This window comes from Danio rerio, chromosome 1, assembly GCF_049306965.1.
Source record: "Danio rerio strain Tuebingen ecotype United States chromosome 1, GRCz12tu, whole genome shotgun sequence".
Classification (NCBI taxonomy): domain Eukaryota; kingdom Metazoa; phylum Chordata; class Actinopteri; order Cypriniformes; family Danionidae; genus Danio; species Danio rerio.
In genome coordinates, this window is record NC_133176.1 from 23,331,905 (window position 1) to 23,351,263 (window position 19,359).

Genomic DNA, 19,359 nt, shown 5'->3' on the forward strand with positions numbered 1-19,359 from the left:
GCAGGTAAAGATGTAGTAGTTATTAGTATAAATTGTGACCTAATCTAAATTGTTACCCATGAGTCTTCAAAAACATACAGTGCACTGATTTGTGCCGATTCCTAAAACTAATGAGTCTTTGGTTTTATGGACTCAAACCATACAGTTTAACTACTGATTTCTGAAACTAATATCTATGAGTCTATTTTTTTTTGTTAGTAAATCAGTGGAACCTCTGTAATACAGTTGTGAAAACAAATGTCTCTCGTTTAACCACATCATTTTTTGTACATTTTAATAAAAAAAGAAACATATATTACTCAGTTGAATTAGTCGGAAGCAATTTATAGCATTAGCAAAGACAATAAGAGACATTTTTCAGTTGTACACAAAATGGATATTAAAATCTAAAATACACCCAAATAAATTTCAGTAAAAGTGCTTGTGAAATCGGAATCGAACTGGGAAATTTCAGACTTAAGAAAGTAAGAAATTAAATAAAGACATTCTACACACACTCGGGTAAATTGTGCCAATGTAATACTAGGAATTTCTCCGCTGAGTGGTAATGCTTTCAGAAAGGGAGACGGAGACAAAATGCATGTTTAGTGAAGCAAGACACTATGATTTCCAGCTGCACACAAGCAGGAAAGGAAGAAACAGAGGGTATGGATGGCTTAGTGTGTGTGTGTGTGTGTGTGTGTGTGTGTGTGTGTGTGTGTGAGCGAATGTGTGTGTGTGTTTGAGGAAAGCCCACTGATGCCCTTTGACCCAGGGGAAGTGATCTGAAAGAGAGAACTTGACTTGTGGGGCCTCTAGAACAGAAGCATTGTGTCTGTTCATTCTCTCTGAACGGAGGAGAAATGGACGAGGGGAGGAGTGGAGGAAAAGAGAAACAGAAGAAAGAAAGACAGGAGGCCTGTGGTTCGGGGCAGAGGGGTCGGACAATGTTCTCTTTGCCCCGTAAAACAATAAAGAAACCTTTCTTTAAAGTTACAACCTAAAGAAAATAAGACAAAAAAACAAACCATAATTGTTATTCTGCTATAATTAGAAAACCCAACCAAGAATCTGGCATCCACAAAGGAGATGGTGTGGTTTCCTCCGCCATATAATATGTTCACTTTTTGTCTAGTTTCATTTCAGCCACTTTTATCTCTTCTTTTCTTTGGAATATTCTGAATGGAAGATAGAGGAAATTTTTAATAAGATGTGTGACTGAAAGTGAGGGGGAGTGAGAAAGAGAGAGAGGATAGGATAGATGATAACAGTGGGATTTGTTAAAGGTTGGTATCCCCCTTTCAGAGACTCATACTTTGATCTGTCAAGGTTGACACACACACACAAACACACACTCACACTAAGTGTATCAAGTGCACAAGGAATCCACCAAGTAGTTTTCTCTGCCCCCCAAAAACCTTCAACCTAACCCCAGAGAGAAAGAGAGAGGGAAAACGGGAAGACGGAAAGAGACAGAGGGGGCACAACGGTGATCTCATTGTTGCTATTGTCTCTGCTTTTGAAGCAAGGAGGAAGATGCTTCTCCTTCGCTCTCCTTCTGTGTGAGTGTGTGTGTGAATGGTGGGGTTAACCCTGAATGCAGCTGGGCTGTATTGTGTGTCTGTGGTTACAGAGAGTGGTTCCCTATGGCAGGTTCAGAAGCTGAAAGACAAAAGGGCCAACATCTGAATACCTCTGACCAATAATTCTGTTTGTGGGTTTGCGAGGTTTGAAACGTAACGGGAGGAAGGTTGGTTAACTGTGATGAAACTGCTGGTATGGTGTGTTTGTTTAAATGTGGTGAAAATAGCTTTATCTGTGAACTCTCTTCCTTTTTGCTTGCGATATGGCTGAATGGGCTTTCAGATCTGTCCGAAATTGCATTTCACACACAGTGCCTGACACGGTGAAACAGTTATCGTCACAACACACATAACATGGAGAAGAGTCACAGATAAACACGTTTGGGTAGCAACTGCAAAAAAGTCTGTTTGAGGTTCGATGGGTATAGTTTCATGAGTTAAAGTGATTTGAGAGGGGTATATAGGTGTTTGTGGACAACTGAAGGATCACATTAGGAGGAAACAACATCAGGACTTTTTTTGGTGCTTAGTGCAAAGGCCATATTAAACTTACAGCCTTATTAAAATAAGATTGTGAAGGATAAAGCTTTCATCTTTAAAATGCCTAGGTGTAGTTTAGAGAAATCACAACTTTCAAAATTACTTTATGAGTCATTTTTTTCCATGAAAGCCTTTTGGAAATGTGATTGTAAGCTGATATATTGAACACGTTGTATTTTTATTCCTCAGCCTCATTTTTAGTATTTTAAATTAAATATCTTTCTCTCTAGCAAAGATGTAGCAATGCAAATTTTTGTGGGCAAGAATAAGCAATTTTAAAGGTTCCGTGAAGTGCTTTGAAATGTGTATGTTTATTCCGTGTTTGACGTAGGGCCCTATCATACACCCAGTGCAAAAAGGCGCGAGTTGTGTTTGGCTATTTGTTGCTATTTTCAGACCAGCACAACAGTAATTTTCATGCCTTAGCAAATCCATTTGCGCCACTTTGTGGACTCATGGGTGTCCACTTAAACATAGAGCATAATATAAAGAATATAAAGAATGTGCGGCGAGTTGAGAGCCCACATGGTGGATTCAGACCGGCGCACTACTTCCCCGTGCTGCTGTGTAGGATGTCAGATCAGCGTGTGTGCGTGTTTTTGTGTGCGGTGACAGGCAGCCCTTATATGCGCTCGTTTTAATCAATATGAATATTCAGATCAAACTGAATACAATCTTACATCAACAACACATGGCAAGCAACGCCTTGACAATAACAAATAATCATATTCAATTACAAACAAATTAACAAGTTGTTTAGCACGTGTGCATCGCTGCTGTTATGTTTGCACATAACAATTTAAAGCAAAATACACAACGACACTACATCAAACATATCTACAATGATAAGGTACCTGGTTACGTACTGAGTTATTAACGCACAGCAATACCAGGTACGGTCTTTGAAAGAATTAACAATGTGAGAAGAGATCCATTATAGTGCACTGGGCAAGTCTAAACAAGTTCCGCCCATGAGGAACGATGCAGGCAGGTCTGTACAATTGCGTAATTTATCGGCTTGAAGATATCGGCGTAATTTAGACATTAGATCAATAATGATAATCTTAAAAATAGCATTTATCGGCCAATAACGATTTGTCGTGCATCCCTAATAAACTTCCTTTTGTTTTATCATGGCTCTGCCAGTGAGAGGGGTTGAGCTCAAATGCATGAAAAGAAAAGCAAATGAGAAGCACTTGAAGGGGGCGGTGAATGGCAGACACTAGAGAGCATTTGATTGGTTATGATTTGATGAGGAACTGTAGTATGAGGTGACATGAATAAAACAGTTGCTCCATTTAGGTGTGACAAACTATAAGTTTTACATGTTTGTGTCAGTTTTATATCTTTTAAATGCAAATTTTGTCAATGTTTTGGGGCACACTGGCTTATAGATATCTTAAAAACTAACAATAGTGATACTAACATCTAAAAATATATATTTTAATTTTATTGGACCTTTAATAAAAATATTATTGTTCTCAAACTATTAATTTAATAGGAATTATTACATGAGAGAGTTCCAACTAAAGACTTAATCAGACAGAAAACTAGTAAAAGTTATGCAAAACTTCTGTCGTAATCACCAAAACTGCTAAATGAATGTCTTATTTGCTGTTCACTGTTTCATCACGTTGTTGTTTTTTGATGAGAGAACTAATTGGCTACCACATTCATAATGTGTGTGGTTGGTTATAAGCACTGCAAACAATGCTTAAGAAGAAATCTGATGCAATGTGAGCAGATTGAAATGTAATGCTATGATTTGACAGTTTATTAATTTTTAAATTTATCTTGAATATTTTCTGCCTCAGTTAATCCCTCATTATATTGCAACCCATATAGATCCCTAAGCCAAAAAGCAAATCTATATATCACTGTCTCTGTGAATTAATGTAAACAAAAGAGCAGATTTCTTGTCTCTGAAGCAGAAAACGATCATTAGATACTCTAGATTAGGTTTATACTCTAATCTAGGTTTGATCAGGAGTTCTTTCAAGCTTAAATGCAGGGAAAGAAAGAGAAACCAATGACAAAAAATCTCATAACATGTAATAAAACAAATGCTGTAATAAAATGTAGATAAATGCAATATAAATGCAGCTTCACCAGCAGAATCATAGCAGTCTACTGATGCATTACTAAAAATACATGTGCACAAACATAAGCACACAGAGAGTGGCCATTTTTTAAACCCAGTTATGTGCACTGGTGTACACCTTCAGCCGTCTTTTGTGTGTTTGTGTGTGCGCGATTGGTGGACAGTCTTTGAGAAGAGTGGAAAGCAATAAACCTGCTGAAATGGTGCCATCTCACAGACATGATTGATCAATTGAATTCTATCAGACACACTGACCGCTGGGATTAAGAGGGTCAAAACACTGGAGATCATACACTCTCTGTGTGTTTTGTGTGTGTGTATCAAAGAGAGAGGGAGGGAGAGAGAGAGCGTTTAAGCTTTCTTGAGGTAAGTCCTGCCATATAGGTGTATTAGAGACACATGGGACCCGCATGCCATCAGCCCGTCAGCGACTAGTAGATCTTTCTTTTAAATAAACATAGAAAGCAGTAAACTGGATCTGAATTCACATTCAAATGCATCGATTTCTGTGTTCAAATGAAGGAGGAAAAGGGAATGTTTGGATAGCTGCTTTGTCTGTCTGTCATTTTGTCTCTCTAAATCCCTCCATATCTCTCTTTCTGTCTCTCTCTCTCTCTCTCTCTCTCTCTCTTTCTCTATCTCTCTCTCTCGTCTTGTGGGATTGCTCTGGCCTCTGACTTTAACTCCCTAGAATAACCTCTCAGAGGCATTTTGAAGAAATGAATTGGCTCTATATCAGGGATTTTCGTTTCTATTCTTCTTTTTTCATCCCTCTCTCTCTCACTCTCTCTCTCTTTCTCTCCCTGTAATCATTTGAGGGCTGTAGCTTTCTCAGCTCTTATAATTGTCTCTTCAGAAACTCAACAGCCCAGTAATAACTGACTCACGCGCTGCCTTAACACTCACTCAGAGAAGAGGACGCAAGTCCAGAAATCTGTGTTTGTGTGCCTGTATGTGTGCTTGCGTCTCTGTGTGGCCGTCTCTAGAAAAGTACCCAACCTTATCATCATGTTGAAAAAGAGAAATAAATTGCTATTATTTCATTTTTGACAGGACGTAATTAAAGGAACAATTCACCTAAAAATGAAAATTCTGTCATAATTTACTCTTCCTCAAGTGATCATAGGTGTACATGCCTTTCTTCTTTCAGACAGACACACAGTCTTCACTAGTCTATTTGGATCTAAAAACCCAAAGTTCGACCTGAAACCCAAGTGGGTGCGGGTCCAAAATTTAGCTGAGTTCCTGAGATTTGGTATTATTGACATTTGGTGTCCAGTAAATTAAGTAAATGTACTTTTTCCGATCAGACTCAAAGTTACGTACAGTTACAGTGATGATATCTCTAGTGCGTTGTTCACATTACTGGACTTCATTACTTTATATGTTTATTGTAAGTACAGATAAGAACAAAAATTTGTAACATTCCACAAAAAATAAATAAATCAGATATAAGATCCATCAGGAAAAGCCACAAACTTGGTATGTTTGTTCAGGACATTTTGGGACGTTTTCATTGTGTGCAGAATATTCCATTATTCACTGCAGGCTGTGCACGTCAGTGGTGTTTATAGTCAGGTCCTGTCGATTTGAAAATAAATGCTGTTGAGTTAGACTCTGGTGTAATTTTAATCAGACCTGTCTCTGATCAGGGGTTTTTAATCTAGATATAGTAGAAAACAATAATATCCTTACATTAACCAATTCACATATAATACATGAATAATTCATATATTTATGAACAAATAAATGATTAATTCCTTCATTCATTCACTTTCTTTTCGATGTAGGCCCCGTTTACACTAGTGCGTTTTAGTTTTAAAACGGCGTTTTAGAATGAAAACGATCCGCGTCCACACTCGCGTTTTACCCAGCGTTTCTGAACTGCTCTCCGTCCACACCAAAACGCTGAAAACGCACATCACATGACCACACAGACACTCTCGGGCGCTGCAGCCCATCTACCCAGATGAGAGCTCTGCTGGTCGGACTTCTCATCCAGCATCTCCCGCTGGATCTAATCTCACTATATTTATTAAACGGGATATTTCATTCATCTTGTTGTCTTTATCTAACGACATATTCCCTGACTTTGGTCATTGGAATCTATTACTTTTTCTCAGGTAACGTGTTTTGGCTAAGCGCAAAGATAAGTTAATGATTAATGTAACCACGTACATTCTGTATATTGACTGATCGCTGGCCTTTATTTCCTATAATGTATAAACTTATTGTATGTTATACTTTTGTAATGGCCATTATCGATTATTAAAACTGATATTCAGCAAAAGAGAGGGTGTGTTTTGTCTTTTCACTGAAATTGAAAGGAGGCAGTTGTTATCGGCTCCGTTTTGTTATAAATATCCACACAGTGAAGATGACGCTCAGGCAGCACGACGCCTCAACATTTCTGCTGTCTAAGTTGCTAATATTAAAATGAAAATAGGCAGTTCCTTAAATCATGTTTACATTTTATTGTTGAGAAAGTGAAACAACGTAGCCAGGGTGATGTGAATGAGGTTATAAAGTACACTGTTCCCTTTGAAGATTTACCCGTGTCCTCGGTATAGTCTGCTTTCCATATCAAACTGAGAAGAAGAGACTGCAGCCTTAATCAAACTTGCGAAGTCTGAACTTACACGGAGAGAATGCAGGACTGAACTGTGTGTGTTAGGCTACTTAATATTCAGGAAAAGCCCCAATCAGAGAGGCGAATGTCTGCAGTCCCGCCTCCGTTTTCAGATGTCTCCGTTTTCCATCATCCACACTGAGACGGAGCAGCAGCGTTTCAGAATGAAAACGGCCTCTCCAGCGTTTTCGAAACACTGTTTTCGGCGCTCGAGAATTCCGGCGTAGTGTGGACGGTTGGCGTAACCGTAGCAAAACTTATGCGTTTTCAAACTAAAACGCATTAGTGTAAACGGGGCCGTAGTCCCTTTATTAATCAGGGGTCCCCACAGCGGAATAAGCCACCAGCTTATCCAGCATTTGTTTTATGCAGCGGATGCCCTTCCAGCAGCAACCCATCACTGGCAAACGTTCATACACACTCATTAACACACATAAACACACTACGGCCAATTTAGCTTAGCACCCGGAGGAAACCCACACAAACACAGGAAGAACATGCACACAGTAATGCTACCTGACTCAGCCGAGACTCCAACTAGTGACCTTTTTGCTGTGAGGCGATCATTCTACCCACTGCGCCACAGTGATGCCCCCATATGAATAATTCAATAATTCAATTAAATAACTCACATGAGTTGTATATGAATTACCTTTTATTTTGGATTCGCTTTTTAAAATTTTACCTAAAGCACCATTCACTCTCAAAGCTGAAAAGAAGTGTGATTGTTTGTGTGAAAGAAGAAAGTCATATATATCGTTGATGTTTTGAGAGTGAGTAAATTATAGGATAATTTTCATTTGTGGAAGAACTGTTTCTTGAAGTACACAAGCCAGGTCCCAAATCCCTACTTCCCTACTGCTGTAAATGTCATATTATACTTTATCACCTCCTCATGTTATCTTCATGTTTGGTTTCTCTGCAGCTCTCCAGGATTCTCCATTGGCGAATGGCCACAGCCACTCGGGACGGGACTTCCTGCGGAAGCAGATGCGAGGAGAACTCTTCACACCACAGCAGCTCGAGGTATTGGACCATGTCTTTGACCGACAGCCCTTTCCTGACATTTACCCCATCCCAGACAGCATCAGCTACAAGCCCTCCCAGGTAAGGGCTGAGGGGGTAGGGGCGTTTATCCTGCCACCTCTTCTGAAAGCTCACGCTTGCCCTTGCCTGGCTGCCAGCATTACTTGACCCTGTCCAAACCCTGCTGTTGACCTGTGCACCCCCATACTGAGCCTAACGCTGACCTTTCACCTTGCTGAGCTAATGCTGGGGCCTTGACCCCGCTGGTGCTGATGCTTTCTCTATAGAGTTTTTGGCTGAGGTTAAGACTCAGTACTGCCTAGAGGTTTAGGGTTAAGTAGCAAACACGTGTTCATTCGTTTGCAAAAGTTACCCACACACATGCTATAATGTTTGTTTTGGCCAAGATAATGGATCAGATAAAAAGTTCTGTTTTGGTGTTTTGGGTTTTCACAAGCAATGTGTGGAAAGCTATTGTAGAAGTAGATCAAAACCACTTCCAGACTTTTTTAGGACAGGAGTAGCCGCAGCCGGAAAAATAGTCCTTGAAATAAAAAAGATATAAGTAATGGCTGTGATATGAGAAACAAAAACAGGTAGACAGTTCTTCAAGACAGTAGTTGTAAAGGGTAAAGAATACAGGTGGACGAATTCATCGACCATATTTTCTTTGTAATAAAATCAAAGTCAACGGTATTAAAAGTGGAAATACCAGAATCATGAAGTACAGAAGGATAAAGTTCAACAGATTAAAGAGGATGCTCACAGGCAATGGAGTTGAATATCATCAATTTTTTCAGTAAAGAAGTTGAGAAACTCATTTCATTGCTTAATGGTCAGAGAGTAAAAGTTACTGGGGGGTCGGATCAGGTTATTGACTGATTGTTAAACACTCCAGCCTTGCCCCACTCCCATGGCTCTCAGCCCCACGCACACTTATCATTGCTACCAAGCAGACCAATCACAGATCTTGTGCTATTTTTTTTTTTTTTTTTTTTGGAGAGGTGCACATCAGGGTTTGCGTTAGTGTTCTGTTAAAGCTCTGTGACTGTGTGAAAGCTACACTGGACCATCCATGTGTAATCAACACAGATGTATATAGGCCTTTTGGGCTCTAATGGAGACAAATAATACAGAAAAGATTGAAGCATTTGTTTAAGATAAATTTTTACACTGGACCACAAAACTTGTGTGAGTACATTTCCAACGCAATCTCACGGCAATTCGTAGCTTTTTTATTTAGTGGCTAATTCGTATGAATTTGTATGATTTATTTCGTAAAATTTAGTACGATTTGCTCATCACCCAATGACGGTTGGGGATAGGTGTGGGGCTGGGTGCCACGCCTCCTTTTTTAAAATTGTACATTTTCGTATGACTGAACTCGTACGAATATGTACGAGTTAGCCACTAAACTGACAAAATGTAAAATACTTACGTTTCCTTGTGAGATAAGGCTGTGTATTTCTGGCAATAACAAAGAAATACAAGTATGAGTCAAAATGATTAATCTTTCTTTTATGCCAAAAATTTGTAGAATTGGTAAAGATCATGCTCCACAAAGATTTTTCCAGAGTACACGGTATATATGTAATTTTTTTTATTTGTAATGTGTATTGCTTAGCACAATTTAAACAACATTAAAAGGTTTTCTCAGTATTTTATTTTTTTGAACCCTCAGATTCCACATATTCACATAATTGTAACTTGTCCAACTATTGTTCTATCCTAACAAAATATACATCAATAGAATGCTTAATATTTAGCTTTCCAATGTTGTATAAATCCCAATTTAAAAACTTGACACTTATGACAGCTTTTGTGGTCTAGTTTTCCATGTTATATATTAGTGTTTAATATTGTTGTGTATATCAGGATTTTAACTAATTAATTGAAGAAGAATCATTATTTTATTTAGCAAGGATACAATGAATTTGTTAATTATGACTGATAATTTGGTTTTGCCAATGCAATATAATTTACATTTTCTATTTCTACTGCAAATAAATATTTACTTTTTTTTTCCATATCCACAACTATGAATTGCAAAGGAAGTTTTTACTATTTTAAACAGTTTTGCATACAGAGAACAGTTCAGATCTTTAATTAAACATGCAGTGTTATGTATGACAGGACTAGTAGTTAGCATTGTCACTGTGTAAAGAAACACTATACACCTGCTCACACACTGTACTTGTGCATGTTTAACACACACGCATCCATTACACTTACCCTCCTCATTATCATCTGGGTCACGGCACCGATTCTCAGAAACTCATTCATTCATTAATTTTCCTTTGGCTTACTCTCTTTATTCATCATGGGTCAACACAGTGGAATAAACCACCAACTTATCCAGCATTTGTTTTACACAGTGGATGCCATTCCAACTGCAACCCAGTACTGGGAATCATCCACACACACTCATTCACACAGATACATTACTGTCAATTTTTTTTATTCAATTAACCAATACCACGTCATAACTCTGGGGGAAACCGGAGCACCTGTAGAAAACCCACGCGAACACGGGGAGAACACGCAAATTTCACACAGAAATGTCAACTGACCTAGCGACCTTCTTGCTGTGAGATGACAGTGCTAACTGCTGAGCAACTGTGTCGCCTTTTTAGAAACTATCAATTTGAAATCTATTTTTTAAAATTTGTCTTGAGGCCCTTAAAACACTATTGTTGTGTAAATGAACGACAAAATCTGACAAAAAATTATCATTTTTAGTGTTGTAGTAGTTGTTAGGGGGACAAATGTAATGACAAAATGTCTATTTTAAAGCCAAGGATCAATAAATCAATCATCATTGATGTGTCGATTGACTAAATTGTGAATGGAATATTTCAGCCACATTATTATTAACCAGAGCTTTTTCCCAACTTGAAAATGGGGCTAGTGCCACTGATCAGTCCACTGATCAGTATACTGATCAGTCTGGATTTATGTTTGCAGTACTTGTAAAGGCCTGCAGTATGGCTAAAATGCTAACACATATCAGATAAAATCCAAAAGCACAGCTGTATTCAGACGATCACACGACGCATAAAACCGATCACAAGAATAGGCAGTCAAAGATGTCACTCAAAAGTCAAATGCTATCACCCCCACATTCATTCAGGCACACATACAAGGCCGGTGTCACAGTTCTATAGACTTGACTGAAAGACCCCATAATTCCTCTGTCCATTTCGCCACTGAGCTCTGAGGCTGGCAAGGTCAGAGGCTACTGAGCAGGGCATTAACCTTTGGGTCAATCTACATCCCCTGGGTGTGTGTGTGAGTCAGGTTTGTTGTGGCACAAGCGGTCAGACAAATTGAGAACTGGGAATTTTGAGCTGTCTGTTTTTTTGGAAAAGAGAGTGCGAGAGAATTATATGCTAAGTGCTCTTGTGTGATTGACTGACAGGTTGTTTTCTCTCCACTGACAGTCTAACCTGTGAATGATGCTGAAGGAGAGAGAAATGATTCAGAGTTTGAAAGAGGCAGAAAATGAACTTGACACTTATTATTGTACTTTTACCTAAAGTGATTAGATTAGAAGGGTTTAATGTTATAAAGCTGAAGTCAGAATTATTAGTCCCTCTTTGATTTTTTTTCTTTTTTAAATATTTTCCAAATTATGTTTAATAGAGCAAGGAAATTTTTATTATTTCAGCTAGAATAAAAGCAACTTTGAATTTTTATAGGTAGTGCTGTCGCCTCACAGCAAGAAGGTTCGAACCTCTGCTCGGCTAAGTTGGCAGTTGCCGTTTTTGTGTGGAGTTTTAATGTTCTCCCTGCGTTCGCTGGGGTTTACACCGGGTGCTCTGGTTTCCCCCACAGTCTAAAGACATGCGGTACAGGTGAATGGGGTAGACTAAATTGTCCATAGTGTATGAGTGTGTGTATGAATGAGTGAGTGTGTGTGGATGTTTCCCAGAGATGGGTTGCGGTTGGAAGGGCATACGCTGCATAAAAACATGCTGGATAAGCTGGCGGTTCATTCCGCTGTGGCGACCCAGGATTAATAAAGGGACTATGCCAAAACGAAAATGAATCAATGATTGAATTTTAAGTACAAAATGATTAGCCTCTTTAAGCTAATTTTTTTTACAGATAGTCTACAGCAGCGGTTCCCAACAAAGGTGTAATAATTTAGAGGGCTAATAATTCTGACCTCAACTGTATATAACAGTACATGATTTTAGATGTATTTAATAGATTACATCATTCATATAGGACACAGTTTAGTTAATGTTAATGTATTTACCAACATGAACTAATAATTAAGCATTTATTAATCAAAGTTCAGCATTTACTAATGCATTATTAAAAATCCAAATTTATGCTTGGTAACATTAGTTTATGCACTGCGAGTTAAAATGAAATAGCAATGAATGGCTTTGTTACCATAAAATTAATACAGATAAATTTTTACTGTGATTAATATTTTGTTCATTGTGAATACAAATATAACTATTAACATTAATACAAGCGTATTGTAAAGTGTTATCTTCATATGTTTTATCATAAAATGTAAAAGTGTGCTTTGTGTAGTAACATTAAAATTCAGTCATGCATTTTCTTTTGGGCTTAGTCCCTTTATTAATCTGGGGTCACCACAGTGGAATAAACCGCCAACTCATCCAGCATGTGTTTTACACAGCAGATGCCCTTCCAGCTGCAACCCATCTCTGGGACACATCCATACACACTCATTCACTCTCATACACTACAATTTAGTAGTGTACAATTTGGCCTACCCAATTCACCTGTACCGCATGTCTTTGGACTGTGGGGGAAACCGGAGCACCCGGAGGAAACCCACGCCCGTGATGAAATCAGCTTAAGTGCATTGAGTGCATTCAAGATGAACTAAAAGTGACAAATCAGGACTAGATCATTATTTATTTTGTGGGTTTTGAGGAAGAATTTTTTATGAAATACATAGAAGGCTATAAATAAATTACACAATAGTCACATCACTCCATCATGAGGAAACAAGGTTGCTGTTGGAAGTGGTTTTTGTGAGGCTAGTAGGGAACACTCAATCTGAGGTCTGTGAGAGTCCTAATGCCCCAATAAATTGAAGGGGACACTATACTGTCAGTAAGCGTTGTCTTTCAGATGACACGTTAAACGGAGAGGAGGGAGATATAAAGAGTAGGGGTGTTGCCCCATTTTTTCTCATCAAAATTGAAGATTTTTTCAACACATTTCTAAACATAATAGTTTTAATAACTCATTTCTAATAACTGATTTATTTATCTTTGCCATGATGACAATAAATATTATTTTACTAGATATTTTTCAAGACACTTCTATACAGCTTAAAGTGACATTTAAAGGCTTAACTAGGTTAATTAGGTTAAATAGGCAGGTTATGGTAATTAGGCAAGTTATTGTATAACGATGGTTTGTTCTTGTAGACTATCAATAAAAATTTTAGCTTAAAGGGGCTAATAATATTGACCTTAAAATGGGTCATAAAATATTTAAATTTGCTTTTATTCTAGCCGAAATAAAACAAATAAGGCTTTCTCGAGAAGTAAAAAATATTATCAGACATACTGTAAACATTTCCTTGCTCCGTTAAACATCATTTGGAAATATTTAAAAAAGAAAAAAAAATCCAATGAGGGCTAATAATTCTGACCTTAACTGTACATTACATAATCACCATCATTAAGTGTATGAAATAATTTTTAAAATCTTTATTAATAGCTTTTTTCCCCAGATTTATGTGAAGCATATTATTTCTGTATGTAACATCAGACAACTGAACAGAAGATACATATTTTCCCTTTATCTGGCAAATCCTCAAACTTTGTCTTTAAGAAAATCTGGATTTCTCTGCTACAAGCTAAAGTCTGAAATAATTAAACACCCACTGGCTCAGCAGCAAAAGTAGCCACACCCTTACAATCTCACTATTGGTCAAATTGGAAACTAACTGATGGTTTTGAGTGAAACACTTTCTTTGTTTACACTTTATAGGAAGATCCTAATCAATGATATTCTTATTATAGTTAATAAAAAATCAACTTGGCTTAGAAAATTTATTTTGATAAAAAGTATGTACTTATTTTTTTCAGTTTTCATCAGCAAATCATGTCCCTCTGTGATGGAGACACGTGAATGCATTAAGACTGAGCACAGAGTATCAAGATTAGAAATCTTTTCTTTTGTATTATACTCCTGGGGCTAATTGTATTTCTTATGAACAAAAAATATATATTAAATGTCATAAATTTAATTCCGATGACAATTTTTGAAAAATATTTGATGCAGAAACCTTTACTATTATTGATTATTACTGTTATTAATTAAAAAATATCTTTATGAAAGTGTACAGCTGTGTCTAATATCATCAGCAATGTTCTTATCGCACACTTTGCAGAGTCACTGTGATATGAAATGAAAGCATCTGCTATGATGGAAAACATAAAATGTAAATGTATTTCTTTTTCTCTCCACCCATAAATTTACCATCCAGCGATATCTATTAGATAGTGATGAAATTTCTTCTTTCATCGCTCTTCCTCCCCTCCCGCTCTCTTTCTCCGCCTCTTTTACATTTCTTTCCACTTCTCCTCTCATTTGCTCTCTCCATCTCTCAGTTTGTGGTGCTGGAAGGACCATTAAGCACTGGCAGATCTATTAATTAGTGTCCTGCACTTCAAGGGGGAGCATATAAAACAGTGCTCGCTCGTGAGAGTCATTTCATTTGAATTTCCTCTTTCCATCTCCTTACATTATGCTAGAGATACATCAACAACCCAACAGCCCTTACACCGAACTAATTACTCAACCAGACTGAGAGAGAGAGAGAGAGAGAGAAAGAGAGAGAGAACACAGAAATATATATATATATATATATATATATATATATATATATATATATATATATATATATATATATACACATCAATTCAAAAAGTGGATGATATTTTCAAAAAGATAGAAAATTTCTCTCTCATTAGGGACCGAGCACCGAAACGGTGCGTAGGCCCTATTGGAATTGCTCCGTTTATTATTATTATTATTATTATTATTATTATTATTATTATTATTATTCTTCTCTCCAATGAATCGCGATTTAGAGGGGCTAAACATGTCCGAAAACTCAAGCAACTTTGCACACACCTCAGAAGTGGCGAAAATTTACGTTTGTTATGGGCTTCGGAAGTGGGCGTGGAAAAATGACTCGACAGCGCCACCTAGAAAAATTAAACGGACGAGCCCCCGACATACGAATCATGCACACGCACGAAAATTGGTACACACCTCAAACACACCAAAACATACGAAAAAGTCTCTTGGAGCCATATCTCAAACCCAACAGGAAGTCAGATATTTTTAACTTCCTGCGGCGAAAAAGTGGCATTTTTGCCATTTCCAGACGTTGTATTTTAACGAACTCCTCCTAGGGATTTTATCCGATCGACACCAAAATTGGCTTTTGTCATCTAAAGGCCTTGGCGTTTTTAAATTGCGAAGCTTTAGAGTTTTCGTCGATGGGCGTGTCCGTGGTGGCCTCGCAAAGTTTGACGATTCGCCACAAAACAGGAAGTCGTTATAACTCAGGCATGCATTATCAGATCTGCCTCAAAACACGTTTAATAACAGTCCTGACCTGAACACGTTTACATGCCAATATCCAGATATAGTTACAGCGCCACCTGCTGGCCACAGGAAATGACATGTTTTACAGAGTAACAAACTCCTCCCACAAATTTTATCGCATCAGCACCAAAATTGGGTAGTGTTATCTAAAAGCTCTAGCGATGATATATTGTGAAGATCTAGAGTTTTCGGAGAGGGGCGTGTCCGTGGCGGCATGACAAACCTCAACGCTTCGCCATTGACCAGGAAGGCTTTATAACTCAACCACACAATCTCTGATCAGCCTGAAACTTCACATGGTTGATAAAAGTCCTCTCCTGAACACATCCACATAACAATATTGAAGTGGGCGTGGCAAATAGACTCGACAGCGCCACCTACCAAAATTAATTGGACGAGCCCCTGATATACGTATCACACACATAAACGAAAATTGGCACACACCTCAAACATGCCAAAACATACGAAAAAGTCTCTTGGAGCCATATCTCAAACTCAACAGGAAGTCAGATATGTTTAACTTCCTGCTGTAAAAAAGTGCGTTTTTGCCATTTCCAGGCGTAGTATTTTAACAAACTCCTCCTAGGGATTTTATCCGATCAACACCAAAATTTGGTTTTGTCATCTAAAGGCCTTGGCGATGTTAAATTGCGAAGATCTAGAGTTTTCGGAGAGGGGCGTGTCCGTGGCGGCATGACAAACCTCAACGCTTCGCCATTGACCAGGAAGTCCTTATAACTCAACCACACAATGTCCGATCTGCCTGAAACTTTACATTGTTGATAAAAGTCCTCTCCTGAACACATCCACATAACAATATTGAGTCAGTCATAGCGCCACCTGCTGGCAACCGGATGTTTGGCTTATAACTCAGCCACACAATGTTTGACCTGCCTGAAAATTCACATGGTTTATCAAAATCCGCTCCTGAAGACATCTACAAGCCAATAATGAGTCACAGTCATAGCGCCACCTGCTGGCAATAGGAAGTTACTTATAACTCAGCCAAACAATGTTCGATCTGCCTGAAAAATTACATGGTTGATAAAATTTATCTCCTGAAGGCATCTACATGCCAATATTGACTCACAGTCTTAGCGCAACCTGCTGACAGGAGGAAGTTTGGCATAAATCTGTGATTTTCTTAGGTCTTTTACATATACATTGGCTTAAATTAATATTGTTCGCTGTTCTCTGTCATCCTGAGGCCACCGGTCGGCGGTGAGCCCGGGTGCGAGGTCCCTATCATCGCTGCTTGCAGCTTTAATTTTTATATGCTTCTATTCTTAGGGGTCGCCATGGTGAAATAATCCCTACTTAAAAATATATCTTTTAGCAGTAAATATTAATATTGAGCTCAGAGCAATTATGCAAGCGGTTGTGCTTGGCTGTGTTTGATGCATTTTAATTTAATGGCTTTTTTGCATGTATGTTATGACTAAAATCTATCTATCAACTTCAAAACAGCATATCTATATAAATACAATTCTCTACACTGAAATCTAAATCTTTGTGAGTAAAATCCTAACTTTTTTTTCCCTATTCATATAAATTCTGATTACAGGAGCAAATTACTCAGTACTTTTTTAATTAGGACTTTTTCCCTCATGGTTCCTAAATGTGATGACCTCACAATACCTTCTAATGTGTGTGAATGAGTGTGTCTGAATGATTCCCAGTACTGGGTTGCAGCTGGAATGGCATCCGCTGCATAAAACATATGCTGGATAAGTTGGCAGGTTCATTCTGCTGTGGCGATCCCAGATTAATAAAGGCACTAAGTCGAAAATGAGTGATTAAATGAATTAGCTCCATACTTAATATAAGGCTTTTCAGATGTAGAAAACATGCATGGCAGTTCACCTGGTGAAGTGATTTTTGATTTAGTGACCTTTAACACTGAAGGACAGTGTTTGTGCTGTTTAAGAAATTGTGACATTGCCAAACAATTAGTCTGGGAACCATAATACAGTTTGTTGGTGCTGTTGTTTTTTAAACTAATTTGGCAAAGTTTCATGCATCTGTATATGAAACCCTTCAAAATACCAGGATACTTTTTACATTTAAAATAAATAGCTGTCTTATAAACATACGACTGTGGTCACATTAAAAATGTGCAAAAAAGATGACATTTTAAGTTGTAATTATGTGTGCTTGAGAAAGCCAATAAATTGTTATTCTATTTAAACGTATTATCATTATTTTTCCGTCTTTATAGACCAATTTTATCTCCTCCTAGAGCTTTAATGCTTCAAGCCACAATTTGGCCAAAAGCTGTATTCTGCATTAAATTTTGTTATTTCTTTTCAAGTTTATCAGACTTGTAGTTTTCCAATAAAAAATGTTTAAGCATTATATTTTTTAAAATATGGTAAGCCATTTTTGTCCATATTTTACAAAAAGTGTTTTTTTACTGATATGGCAAGCCATTGTTGCATGTATCCCTTTCACACTTATTAATAGAGCTGTTAACCTACACTGGTCTCACGGTTCGGTTCGTTTACGATTATAATGCCATCAATTCAGTTCAATTCGATATCTTGGTGCATCACGGTGCATTGACAATGCTTTCCATACATAATTAGATTTTTTCTTTACAACACAAGAATTTTTTTTAATTAAAATCTATAAATATATTACTATTTATATACTGTTTGTAATACAATTTTGTCCTTTAATACAAACAGTCAGATATATAAACTGTACCTTTAAACAACACAAGCATTTATAGCAAATAAACAAGTATAAACATCCCGCTCTCTAACTGAGCCTTGTCTACCAAGTTCTTACACCCCTTTGATTGGTCACGCATTCAACAAAAAGGGCTGCGATTGGCTCTTACGCCCTGGTGCTCTTTACAGATAAGTGACACTGATAAATGGCAGAAGCGATCACAGCTGATTCACAATAGACACGGTGGAGAAAACTCTGCAGACACATGCTCATGTCTGTATCCAGAAGTATAACTGTAACAGCCAAAAGGAGAGGAAAAGTCACGTCAGCAGGTCGTCGTCAGCAGGTTATGGGATAAATGACGTCAGTACATAATAACCGGTTATGATTATTACTGAACCTATACCAAATTGTCCGCGTCTGCATCGCAGTACACTGACGGTACACTGAAACAATTAAGTTTGACACCCTTACTTATTAAGCATTATATGTTCAATAAAATCTTCTAAACATCCACACAGAGCAGCATTCCGGCAAGTTACCAGTAATGCTACAACTTCTCTTTCCGGACAATTGTCGGAAACGATTTTACCAGTATTTTCAAAAAGGTCCTGTTCACCCATGATCCCTTTCCAGAAAACTGCCCTTAATTTTCTATCAGTATGTATGAAAGGGGCTATAGAGATTGACATAGAGATATTGGGGTGGATTTATGTCAACCTAATTGGCAAAAAGCTTTGCTGTATCATCACTAAGGGCCCGTTTCCTCTGATTGGTAGGGTACGGTTCGGTACGCTTTTATGTCAACTGTTTCCACTGTCAAAAGGCATACCGTACATTACCGTACCACTTTTTGGTCACTCTTTGCAAAGGGTACCAAGGGTACCAAAAGGCGAAGCTAGACACACAGCTAAACGCTATTGGTTTACAGAGAAACGTCATTTACTCGCGCAACAAGCCAGAATGAAAACAAAGGAATCGCCATGTATTAAATACACAGCCAAGACATTACACCGTAATAATTTATACATATAAAAATGAGCCATGGTCGACCCAAGCTCAAACAAACCTTGTCATCGTCTTGATGTACAGCCACAAAGCCAAGAAGAAGAGCAGATTCTACCCTGTGCCCCATAGTTTTTTACGAACTTCTTGAGCTGATGTAAATAACATGCGTGTGATTATTGACGTGCTTTTGAAACCCAAACCTT

The 19,359-nt window shown here is 37.9% G+C and overlaps 1 protein-coding gene across 1 annotated transcript in view; it reads left to right on the plus strand.

Moving 5' to 3' along the window:
* pax5 (paired box 5) overlaps positions 1 to 19,359 on the plus strand; it is a 97,054-nt gene that overhangs the window by 35,714 nt on the left and 41,981 nt on the right. Inside the window, 1 exon segment of the mRNA NM_131638.2 lies at positions 7,758 to 7,858. Coding sequence (NP_571713.1) covers positions 7,758 to 7,858 — 101 coding nt within the window.